This window comes from Mixophyes fleayi, chromosome 2 (assembly GCF_038048845.1).
Source record: "Mixophyes fleayi isolate aMixFle1 chromosome 2, aMixFle1.hap1, whole genome shotgun sequence".
NCBI lineage: Eukaryota > Metazoa > Chordata > Amphibia > Anura > Limnodynastidae > Mixophyes > Mixophyes fleayi.
Window position 1 is genome coordinate 355,366,569 of NC_134403.1, and position 12,819 is coordinate 355,379,387.

At 41.9% G+C, this 12,819-nt stretch overlaps 1 protein-coding gene across 5 annotated transcripts in view; it reads right to left on the reverse strand.

Moving 5' to 3' along the window:
• Positions 1–12,819, reverse strand: part of TIAM1 (TIAM Rac1 associated GEF 1) — a 225,817-nt gene that overhangs the window by 22,215 nt on the left and 190,783 nt on the right. For 4 of the 5 annotated variants that reach the window (XM_075197150.1, XM_075197149.1, XM_075197151.1 and 1 more), the window contains one exon: positions 10,843–10,934. In XM_075197150.1, the coding sequence (XP_075053251.1) occupies positions 10,843–10,934 (92 nt within the window). Of the gene's footprint in view, positions 1–6,034; positions 6,412–10,842; positions 10,935–12,819 lie in introns of those variants that run through there. The other variant, XM_075197153.1, reaches the window with a different exon arrangement.

Here is a 12,819-nt window from a genome sequence, read left to right on the forward strand (position 1 = left end):
ATTGTAACTAACCATGAACCCACTTCTTACTCATTTACATAAGAGCAGGAAGTGCTGAAGAAATTGCAATATAACAGTGTAGAATGTAGAACATAAAAAGAGACAGTCCCAAAGACAATTTAAGGGTTCCTCCTATTTTATGGAATATCGCAACAGTCGTAATCGTTAAAGACATAATGTCATTTTTAGAGACACTCCTTTGCCCCGTATTTAATTTATTTCTTACATTTCCTTCTTGTCCTAGGACGGCTGAAAAAACCCCCCAAAACAATAGCTATCCTGGAATTCCTAACCTCTAATCCTCTTTTCTCCGGCCTGTGGAAAGTTAAACATCCCTGTGATACAAGCAGCACCTGGCTTCCCGAGACGCGGGAGGGAACACCTCTGGTTAGAGATGGGAGCACAGAACAATGCCTCTCTCCTTTATAGTTCCCTTTATTGTCTAGTCTTTCCTTCGTGTCTGTAATCTTCCGCCTGGCCTCATTTGCACCAACAATGGCCTCTGGAAGTATTCTGAATGCTATTTCGGTACAGATGCAACATATGGAGGAAACCAGTTGTTGACCTCCGATGATGACTTTCAAGCACTGTCCGACGTTGGGAGTGTTATGAAAATAAAAATGGGGCCTTCAAACAGATGTAAAAAACCCAGATGACGCTCTTACGGGTTGGATATATCCAATAAAGATATTTATTGGGTCCAGATGCAAATGTCTGGTTTCTGGATTGATCATATCATCGTTCACCATGTCTGATCTGAGGTTGACCATTATGTGCTGTCTGTAGCTGTGTAGACTAGGATGTGTTTTATGGTCATTCATATCGGATTACTTGCACAGGGTGGTCCACAGCTTGTGTTTCAATGTTCTCATATGCACCTTTAGACATACCCTCATCACTCCACCGGTACCTTAAATGACCGCCGCCTTCCATGCGTCTTGACTGTTACACTGGTCGGCCAGCGGAACATTGACTCTGAAGCATCAGGTAGGTGAACATAGAATGTGGAAGTAATGCTCAGTTTGTCATTATCGATCCATATGTCATCCACCATCCATATGAAGCTTCAGTGCTCCAATGACGAGTGGCGCATCTCTTTCTTATTTCTTACAGATGACAGCTGACTGCAGCAGAGACGCAGCTGACTGCAGCAGAGACACAGCCGTTAAACGTTAACGTAAGACGGCTGTCACCACCAGTAGACAGTTCTGATACATGTGGGACGGCTGCTTATGAGGTTCCCTTTCAGCTATTTCAAAGGCAGGCACGTAAGCAGATGTGGGGGTGCTAAACAGTATCTCCCGAGAGACGCTTGTGGATGCAACACCCTCCTGAAGGCTATAGGGCGCTCTGCTGTCCAAGGTGGCAAATGAAACTGAGCTCTGATCATTCCTCACATGACATAACATACTATTAGAGTGGTATAGTGTAACACATTGTGACTTTACATCAGCAGTGGCCAGTTGCTCGCCAAGCCTGCAGCCCCACAGCTGGCAATTCCTGATCTTTTTGGGACGGGGGCATTAGGCTTCCCTGTCACATGACTGCACAGTGCAGGGAGATCACACAGCATGCCAGGAGGAGGGAGTATACTGTGCTCTCCCTTCTTCTGTGTGGCCCCTTTGAAGGCTGGAGGGCCACACACACGGCCCTCTACCTCTTTCACTTTGCCCCGCACGGCTTTACATAGTTCAAACCTAAGCAGAAAGAATTTCTTATAAATTGTTCACTACATTATGTTCTCCTTCCTACCGAAAAAATTTGCTAGCTGTTTCCTTATAGACCCATTTGGGAAAACAGCTGTAGGGGCATTTAATAAAAGTAAATTGCAAACAAACAATTGACATTTATAGCGCTCAGTAGACCTCTATGTCTATAAAACAGATTTCTTGTGTCTCAGTGATAGCAGGACTGCAGCAGGATATTTACACAGGGTAGATGCCCATTGTGGCACTTGTCCTATGCCAGGTCATATGGACACAAACAAAACAAAAACACTGCAGTTTTTACAAATATAGGGCATTTTGACCATTTCCTGCTGCTCTGATTTTTGCTATTTTTTTTGTGCGAGTTTTTTTTAAGGGAAACCCAGCCCCTCTGCTCCCTGTGATATATTTTGCTGAACTCAGCATCACTCAGAAGCTGGATGTTGGCTCTATACATTATTAACCTAGTTTCTAACAGCTACCAACCATAGGATGTCAGCATTACAAATCAGAGTTCAATGTTCTAAAGGAGACGAGGGTCAGTAAGTCAACGAGAGGGTGACCCAGCAGCAGAACAGACTCGGACGCTGACACAATTATTATGCAAAATGCATACATGTAACATGTATGTAATATAAAAATGAAGGTTTCACTAGACCCCAAGACTCATCAGAGGAAAATTCAGAGCACCAAAGGTGCATCAGGGATATTGATTTATAAAACAAATAGCTCAATATAGTATAACTATACAAAAGATATAAGTATCGCTGCTTGTTAATTATAAGGGTGCCACTGTAACTCACCAGCAACATTTCTGTCACTTGAACCAATGTTTCAAATTTCGCTACTTGGCTAAAGTCAGTGACCTAGTTTATGAACAAAGCTTAAACAATGACCATTAAGGCCACTTCTATTAACGGAATGTGCAACAGGCCGCTACTAAGTGCGGAATGAGGCGAATATTCCGTTGCTTATTTCTGAAAATCCCGCTGATCTCTACACGTGGGCAGCTAATTGCCACCCAAAATCCTCTGACAGATTGTGAGACGATTATTCTTTAGTGATGATTTAATCACGTGAAGCACCAGATTTCATAGGAGAACATGGTGGCTGTTATTTCAATGTCTGCACCAAAACAGTTGCTCAGACTTCAGAGTTCAACAACTTCTACAGAACATAACTTCCTAATGTCATCTGCTCAAGTCCAGTACAATGTATATTCCATATCACAGTTGGTCTTCACTTGAACTCAGTTGGTAATAAATATAAGTGTAAAAGTAAAGATATAGAAAAATAAATATAAAATAATCACAGATAGAGACATTTATGAAAGTGAAATAATTGTTGCTTCCCAGCTGTTCTTTTTTCTGCACAGGTTTTTTTTATTTCGTGCTACTTGTTTTATTTTTAATCTCCCCACGCTTAACATAAAAAGTAATTTATATATTGTTGGCTCGGCTGCGAGCAGAATCACAGATGTGAAAAAACACGTTGGATGCCGGTTAGAGACGCACGGTATAAATTAAAACATAAAATATGTGTTTTTGATGCACTGATCTCTGGGCTACTCACTGACATGACAGATAAACGGATACAATAGGCACTCGCACCCCTGTGTAACGTGCCCGAGTATAATTTGGTGCAGAGAGGCTGTGATCTTTCAAGGAGCCCAAGAACCTTGGCAATAGTTTAAACAGATTTTTGGGGCATTGCATCAGTTTTGAATTTGACGGCTACTGATTTAATCAGACTGCAAGGTGATCATTTTTTATATATTATACATAGAGAATTCAAAAGCCAAAGTTCACAATAAGTGCACAGGCAATAAATTATACAACATAGGGGGACACACTGGCCACGCAACTGCGTGATACCTGAACCTTTAGGCACCTGAAATGTTAAACATGTTCAAAACAAGTCCTCACTTGGCCCCCTGCACGTTTATAGCTGAACATCTAGAAAAGCGCATCGCAGTTATCCTCATTATAGGCCGAGCCCTGCAACAATCACATTTTTCTAGGTCATAGTCACTAAATACTTGAAAATAATGAATACAAGTTACTAGAATAATTTTTACTCTAGATCAAGTGAATGTACCAACGATAAAAATCCTAAATGACCCGCCAAGGCTCCCCCTATTATAAAACTAGGACTCTCAGCCTTAAAATAGGCCTATTGTCCTTATTCATTCCGCCTGTCATCACGTGTGCACATATAATGGAAGCCATGCCCGTCTTGTGATGCCATGTGAGTGAGCCAGTAAATCGTAAAAGCCAGTGAGAAATAGTTCATGCCCAGGTGTATGTGTCATATGCACTGGAGGCAGCCATTTTGTTGGATGAACCAATGTTCACAAGACCGCAGCCAATCGGTTCACTAGGGAGTAGAAACATAGGCGTCGATGAGGTCCCTGGATTCTAGTGAATGCACAGTCAGTATTCTCGACAATCATCATCATCACCATTTATTTATATAGCGCCACTAATTCCGCAGCGCTGTACAGAGAACTCACTCACGTCAGTCCCTGCCCCATTGGAGCTTACAGTCTAAATTCCCTAACACACACACGGGTCAATTTGTAAGCAGCCAATTAACCTATCAGTATGTTTTTGGAGTGTGGGAGGAAACCGAAGCACCCGGAGGAAACCCACGCAAACACGAGGAGAACATACAAACTCCACACAGATAAGGCCATGGTCGGGAATTGAACTCATGACCCCAGCGCTGTGAGGCAGAAGTGCTAACCACTAAGCCCCCGTGCAGCCCACAATATCCGCAGCTGACTGAACAGGCGATAAGTACACCTTAATAGATGTCGCTATCTGGTGAGAGTTATTAGTTCAAAACAGGACATCAGACTCCTTTATATTGATATTTATAATTAACCCTATCCCCTACTAACATCACTGACTACAGGTCTCTGATAATCAGAGACAGGGGTCACAAACACTTACAGTTAAATGAGCCAATACATTAAAACACAACTGATCCCCAGCTAGTACTGCAAAACCAGCATTACAACAGTGTACTCACGAGTCCAAGCCTGCACCCCGGGAGTCATTGTCAATGGTCCCGTCATCAGAAGACATAAAAAAAAGTTGCTTTTTAACCTACTGACTTAATAGGGTCCGCAGACAGATCTCTGATAGAGAACACAATCTCCAGGCTGGCCCAGACATGTAGACATCAGATATCACTCACAGGCAATGCCCTGAAGGAGAGGGGTCCTATCACAACACAGACCTGTGACACTGCCCCCTGCAGGACAGATCATGTCCACGTTGTAACACTTCTATCCTAGAATCAGAAAGGTGATTCTGTATTTAATATGTGCAACCACTTACCGGTATTACCTTGTCAATCAGAGCAGCCCAGAAACAGACATTTACTAAGACAGAAAAGGTTTTCTTGAAGCTGGATTGATTTTTTTTTTTCTTCCTTTGTTGAAACTTAAATCTGAAACTGGAATTTCTCTAATCCCTCGAAGTAATGTTTATGTATAAACGTGTTCCGTCACCCTCATCACACCAGAGGGGGAAAACTGGCCGGAAAAGGCTTAAAATATTAAAATTTGGAGCTTAAGAGATTTCACGGATAACAAGGTGCAAAATCAAAGATGTTTCAAATAGCAACATAATGTCTGACCTAGTCAGGTAAGGAAATAAATATAAAAGGATGTATAAATATATATAACTGCCATACCATGTCTAAAATATCACTAATAAATGTATGCCCCAGTACTGTATTATAATATATCTTATACAAAGAGGTGGGAACTGCGGTAATGAAACAGTTACTGGTTTTAATCAGAGCGATTTTATTTTCTCACCTACAAGTGGAACATAATCCAAGAAGCAAATCCCTAATTATGGCAAGTAACATTGGCAGTCATTTCAAAATATATGTCAAAAAAATGCCAGCGCGTACCCATGCTAAGTACATTGTGATCGCACTACTATACAACACTGGAAAATCAATTTCTATTTCAACAAAATCAAGAATTTTTTTAAAAACACATCACTAGACTACAAAGCTTACACCTAGATGAATGCCTATAGAGCAGGTAACCTGCTCTCCCAAAAACACAGTAATATATATTTTAAAATAGAAAATGACAAAAAAAAGCAGCAAACAGAATAGCAATAAAAACACAAAGTAAAAGCCACTTAGAAGAACAAGAGAGATCTTAATTAAAGAAGAAACGGTGACAGGACACAATTAACCCTGTGTCTGATGAGCTGGAATGAGATGCGTTGCCGTGAGATAACTTGCAGCCCTTTAAAGCGATAGAGAAGGTAAAATCGACCCCCTTCCCCCCCACGCTGTACCTTTCGAAGAATTAACTCTCCATTGTCTGGTGACCTTCAGGTTTAGTGCAAATCCAGGGAATGCTGTATAATGTCCAGCACCCGGGCATGGCAGAGGATGCTATCCTTTCTTTACAGCTTAAGATAGGTGCGGCGAGAGCAAGACAAAACTTGATGCTGCCTGGAGCTGCCGTCTGCAAATTGTGGGTTATATACACAAGAACATTCTTCAATTCAACAAGAGCCATTAACGGATCCGGGGATTTCAAAGAGCAAGATGCGAGCCTGCTCTCTCTCCTTTCGCTCTCAAGAGGAAATATAAAAAAGGTTAAAAAAAAAATAAAAGAAAGAAACTAAGAGGAAAAGGCTTTATTTATCCCTGTTTAAGCACAGCCAGACGGGTGAGTGCTTGTCAGTGCAAGCCATCACTGTGGAGCACTAACCCCCCTTGGTGACAGAGAAGATAGCATTACATTTACTGCTAAGCAGGAACCAGCTAAAAATGCTTACAAGCCATATAAAGAAACGTGTGATTAGCACAAATTACACAAAGGCTAAATACACAGTGCTTTCTATAGGAAGAAATACGTGACGGAAAGAATATCCATTCCTCTGTGAGCCACAGTCACTTACATACTTAGAATGTAGTCATGTACTAAAACACATTACAGCTACATCAGTTGGCGTTCGAAGAACTGTTCCAGCCAATAGGAAACCGTTAAAGATCCAAGAAGCCAACTGATACAAAGTGAACTACATCTGGGACAACGGCCAGAGGAAAAAGTCCTGAATCAGGATTGAATTCAGATTGTATTGCTCGCTGCCACTGACGGAACACCTTGGGATATTCTAATTTTAATTCCATTTCCAAAAGAGCAGAGGAGGAAGATTCTACATGAGCACTATTTTGGAGTACACAGAGTATTAAATAAGGCACACGATTGATACAGTAACTCTACATATCCAAACGATCAGGCAACTAAAACAGATGATCGAATTATTAAAATAAAGTACTGCAATATATTTTTAGTTCATTCCGGGAAAATTAACCTTCCACCAAGGTGAATCCGACACAGATCATTCAATCAGTTTAATGATGTTGACATTTATAGTTTGAAAAACAACCGAGCAAGCATCAAAGCAATAGGACATCACATAAAATAAAAACCTAACTAGTAAGAGACATTAGAGCCTAATTACAGTCTTCACACATTAAATGACAGGGAAAACGTGAAACAAATCAATTTAGTTTTAGAGAAATATTAGAACAAGCCCAATATTCACCAACTATATCATGATACGCCTACAAAGGATTACTTACTATGTGGAGCCAAGCCAGGCGTCATTTTCTACTGTCTCTCTCAACATTTTAGGTTTATTGTGCAGACGAGAAGTGAGAGCATCTACTGCTCTGGAAACGCAGGAAGTGAGTTCCTTTTCCTTCCTGTGACTATTGATAACCCTTCTAGAAACACATAAGGTTATCTCATGTTTATACGTAACACTGCAAATGGAAAAGCCCAGTGTTCCCTTTAAAACTATTTTTTTTTTCTGTTTCCATAATTACATCTTTCGCCTCAGATTACAGAATAAGATGTCTTGTAAATTCCAAGTAAAAAATAAAATTAATTTACCATGATTTTCACCTTAGATTTTTGGCGTAGGTCCATTCGCTTCTGGCTAAGGAACGACCCTGAGCTGTGGCTGCATCCTAGAATATCTCACGTTTGATAGAGTGTCATATTTTCACACGGCAGTAGTAATTAAATCTGCTAAACGAAGTTCAACCCTAAGCCATTAAAATATAAATCACGAGCAATTAGCTGCTCCTACGGCTCCATGTCTGATGGCAGGAAGCTACCACACAGCTGAACCAAGGGGCGTTTAATTGGGACTAACAGCCACAGTCCATTAAATAACACTTCTACCCAATGATTTTATCCAGTCCTACAAATCGCGCTTGATGCACTGCTGTGGCGATAAACACGTCAACCGCTGTCTATCAGCTTCCTGTCAATCATAGGCAGAAACAGGGACTTGAAACCTCTTGAGACACAGCCAGTAAGACCCTGTGCGAAAACAGGAAGATCTCCTTAAAACATATGGACGGGTTAGAAATCCCGTGGCCTGCAGATGTGGTGGATTTATAATTACAGGGCATACTGGGACCTTTAGATCTAAATCATGTGGCGCACCAAGTGTTGTGGAACTACATATGCCAGCATGAATATATAATACAGATGTAGTGGCAGGATACTTGTATGAATTCTGAAATAATTTATTATCACAGATAACATGGCAAAATGGATTAAATATATTTTTATGTGATAATAGATTATTTCAGAATTCATACAAGTATTCTGCCACTACAGCTGTATTATATACTATGTGGCACCTTTCTACATTCCTTACAAATGCCAGCATGCCGTGCCACCCAGAGGTGCCTGGTGATGAGCCGCAGGTTACATTACTCATGTATCATAAAGTTATACAACTTATTCATGAGGGCGAAGATCATGAAATGTGAGATATGCTAAATTTCTTTTTAAGAGATGCAGACTCTGCGCTCCTCTAATACCAGTGTAGATGTTGTAGGACTCCAGAGTGACTTCATGATAAAAGGTATTGAGGCTGTGAACCACATTGTCCTATCTGGTAACATGATGCTTCTGACTCGCGGTAAAAGTCACAAGTTCATGCTCATCCCCTTTTATCTCCACTAGTACAGACATCTAGCTGGCAGTGGTTATACAATGTCTTCATCTCTGGTTACCAAACAGAATCTGGTACCTGCTCTACGGCACACACAGGTCCCTGCCGCCCCATTGTAGAATCAGAACCTAAATGTTCAGGCGAGTCCAATGTTTGCACTTTTATCAGCTCTACAAATAGAATAATGTAGATCGTATAATCTGTGTGGTTTGGGCTCCTAGTATGGTTCTAGAAGCTTCATTTAGGTCCCGATTGTCTAGTAAGCAATGCATTATGTTGGGATCTGTCTTTTTGGGGTCCCAGAATAATTGTTCATTTAGAGTCCCAAAACAATGGTACACCGACAAATAGAAAATGTCCTATAAGTACTATATTATACCACACACAGAGCTGGAGACACAACGCAATAGGCTCCTCTATACATACAGCATGGCAGTGCCCATGAGAATCTGCTCCTCTGTACATACAGCATGGCAGTGCCCATGAGAATCTGCTCCTCTGTACATACAGCATGGCAGTGCCCATGAGAATCTGCTCCTCTGTACATACAGCATGGCAGTGCCCATGAGAATCTGCTCCTCTGTACATACAGCATGGCAGTGCCCATGAGAATCTGCTCCTCTATACATACAGCATGACTGTGCCTGTGAGAATCGGCTCATCTCAGGGCCGTAACTAGGGCTGTGCGACAGGGGTGACTGCCCAGGGCGCAACGCTGAAGGGGGGCGCAATTTAGGAATATTTTAGGTTAATTTGGTTGAAATTGAGGGCTAGGGGGGCGGCATTTGTCTTTCTTGCCCCAGGCGCTAGAATTCTAAGTTACGGCTCTGGCTCATCTGTACACTTGGCATGGCAGTGCCCATGAAGCGGCTCCTCTACAGGTATGATATGGAAGTGCCCATGATAAGTGTCTCCTATATATACATATGGCCTGCCAGCACTCAGTGGTAAATTTTAGATCTGAAATAAAACCGGCCACTTCTAAAATGATTACTTATGAAACCTGAATTTAAATGGTGTATCAAACATTTTTCTGACCAGGAGCCGGCTGCCAATCCCGCAGGTCTCCCCTGAAAATCACACCCTTAAAAGAGCGATACTTTGAACAGATGTTCTTCTCTCCTCCACTAGATGCCAGGATGTAAGTGTCAGCTCTTGGCAGAGCCCCAACCAGCCCATTTGCGGCCAATAGATTCTCCTTATCAACAACACTCAGATTCTGAGCTGAGAAATGAACCGAATCAAGAACTCCATATAGTATGTGGTAAAGACAAATTACAATACAAATATATAGGAATAAATATCTGAAAGAACCGTCAAATCTCATCCAAATTTAGATAAAGTGAGGATATTATTTAATCGGGTATTAAATGCCTGCTGCAGCTAGGATATAAATACAATGCAAAAGGAAATCAACATCCGTTAAAAGTGGGGAACGTCGCTCCCTAACATTACATGCCCCTAACAAATGATGAAAATATAAATACTAATGAAACACCACATGAGCAGACCCCAACATCTGTCTGATCCGCAGACTATAACTGATCACAGGAAGCAGCTGGGTCTGACACCAGTCACCTCCTCTCCTCCCTGGAACCAGGCGAGGGAAAGAGTATCACAAGTAATGGTCTACAAAGGCTGGAATAAACCTGGCGGAGTTGGAACATCTTTGTATACATTGGGGATTACTGACGAACAAAGTGCAAAACTGCGGTAACCCATAGCAACCAGACATTTAGCTTCCAGTCTAACGTGCACTTTATGGATCAAAGTTAATATATAATCGGTTGCTATAGAGCACTGTATGCTTGTACTCTGCCGTTAAGACACATCTGTAGCACGTAGACCACAGGACGGATTATTGTGTTCAATATTATATGTATTGTGGGAATACAAACATGTTTATCAAGCGACGAACAGTCTCATTTATGGTAACACCGAGAATGATCCATCCTTAAGTCTCTCCCAAAATAAGAAGCCTTCACTGGTTATCTAAAATATTTGTGTTACAGTGACAGACAGAAGAGGTCACCAGCAAGGACGGCTGAGAGCTTCCATCCAGCACAACACACTGAGCCACAGAAACGCACACAATAAAATCACACCCACACACTCACTTTGTTTATGGCATCGGCCTCGTCAGACACTTCCATCTGAACTTCTATCTCCTCCGGAGCTGCTTCAATGCAGATCTCATCCTCGCTGCAACCTGCGTGGAGAACAAGAGTAAAGGGTGGGATTAGCCATAAACTACACCAGATATAACGCCCACCCTCTATCACTGGACTGTAACTAAGTCATTTTCAGTTGCAGCTGAAGATGGTACACAATCAGGTTTCTGCAAGGTTAGTTCTATTATAGAACACTTCGCATACCATCATCATCTATTTATATAGCACCACTAATTCCGCAGCGCTGTACAGAGAACTCACTCACATCAGTCCCTGCCCCATTGGGGTGTATTAGTTTATATCTCCTAACATACATACACACACACACACACACACACACACACACACACAGACACACACAGACACACACAGACACACACAGACCGAGAGAGACTAAGGGCAATTTAATAGCAGCCACTTAACCTACTGGTATGTTTTTGGAGTGTGGGAGGAAACTGGAGCACCTGGAGAAAAACCCACACAAACACAGGGAGAACACACAGATAAGGCCATGGTTGGGAATCGAACTCATGACCCCAGTGCTGTGAGGCAGAAGTGCTAACCACTAAGCCACTGTACTGCCTACCAACCTACCAGCAACATTCTATGTGGATTTCTTGTTTGGAAGACTTTGATAGGACCAGAATGTTTTGGGTTATTTTTTTTGTCTGAAAGAAGTAAGGTGGTAAAGTGGACTCCTCTCCCAATACACTGTGGAGGCCATTCATGAAACACATCCAACACAAACTGCAAAACACACTGGTGGGTCTGTATGGTCCACCCTAGAGGTATACCTAAATGTGCAGAGACAGAAAACTAGAAAATGACATGTGCAAAAGTTACATCAAAGTCCAACTCGTTACCCAGATCTACCATTAAACAGTTTTGGCCCTAAAATATCTTTGAGTGTACCAGAGTGTACTTGGGAAAGAAACTCTTCAACAGAGCGCTAGGATGAGAAACAGAGACCAGTAGGTCTGAGTTGGGGCAAAAAATTCTTCTGTAGAGTGGAAAAGGCTGGACGACGCTAGAAAGAAACACCCATAGAAATGCTCCCCCCCCCCCACTTTATAATAACAGGTCATGTCATTTCTGCATAGCTTTGCAAGCTGAGGCGCACTGCTACTTATCCTGCCCTCTGCCAATGCCTCTGCTTGACCTGTGCGAATTTCTGTTCTTGGGCTCCGTTAACCCCCGTTAATGCACCTTAGCAGAAATCCTGGTGCCCTTGCACAAAACAAGGAGCAGGACGAAAGTTGATTTTACACTGCGCAGCCGACGTTGTGCAAATAACCTCCCGTAGACAGATATTTTGTGGACAGAATCTATATCAATTCACTACCACCACCAATGAGGCACAAGGCACCCAGAGAATGTCTGTCTTTGCTGTGGAGGTAATGAGTACACTTTAAATAAAGCAACAGAACGGAATTGTAATCCTATATACAACAAAACACTTTGCACAGACCGTACATGATGTGATATGGAAGGTAGATGTAATAATATTAAGCTAGTCCTTGACCTGGATGTATTTTGGAGCTTTGATGTTCAGTAATCTTGTGCACCATAATCAACACAGCTCTGACAGTTCTTGTCTGAAACCCCTCATTCCGCAGATAATTACATGTTTGCACAGTCAGAGTAAGTAACAATGATGGAGAACTACAGGAGAGTCAAAATCACAGGCATATTACCAGACACCAACAATCCAGAGAGGTGATGTTATTTTTATTATGTTACAGGCAGATTCTTCTCTACCTGTGTACGCTTACCATCCAGGGTATCTCACAATTTAATTAGGTACTCTAGAGTGACAAAAAATATGCCCCCTGTATAGAATGCTGGGTGTCTGGCCAATCAGATCTCTTGACATGAAAGTTACGAGAGTGCTTGAATTTCCATTAGCCAGTCCATGAGGAGTGG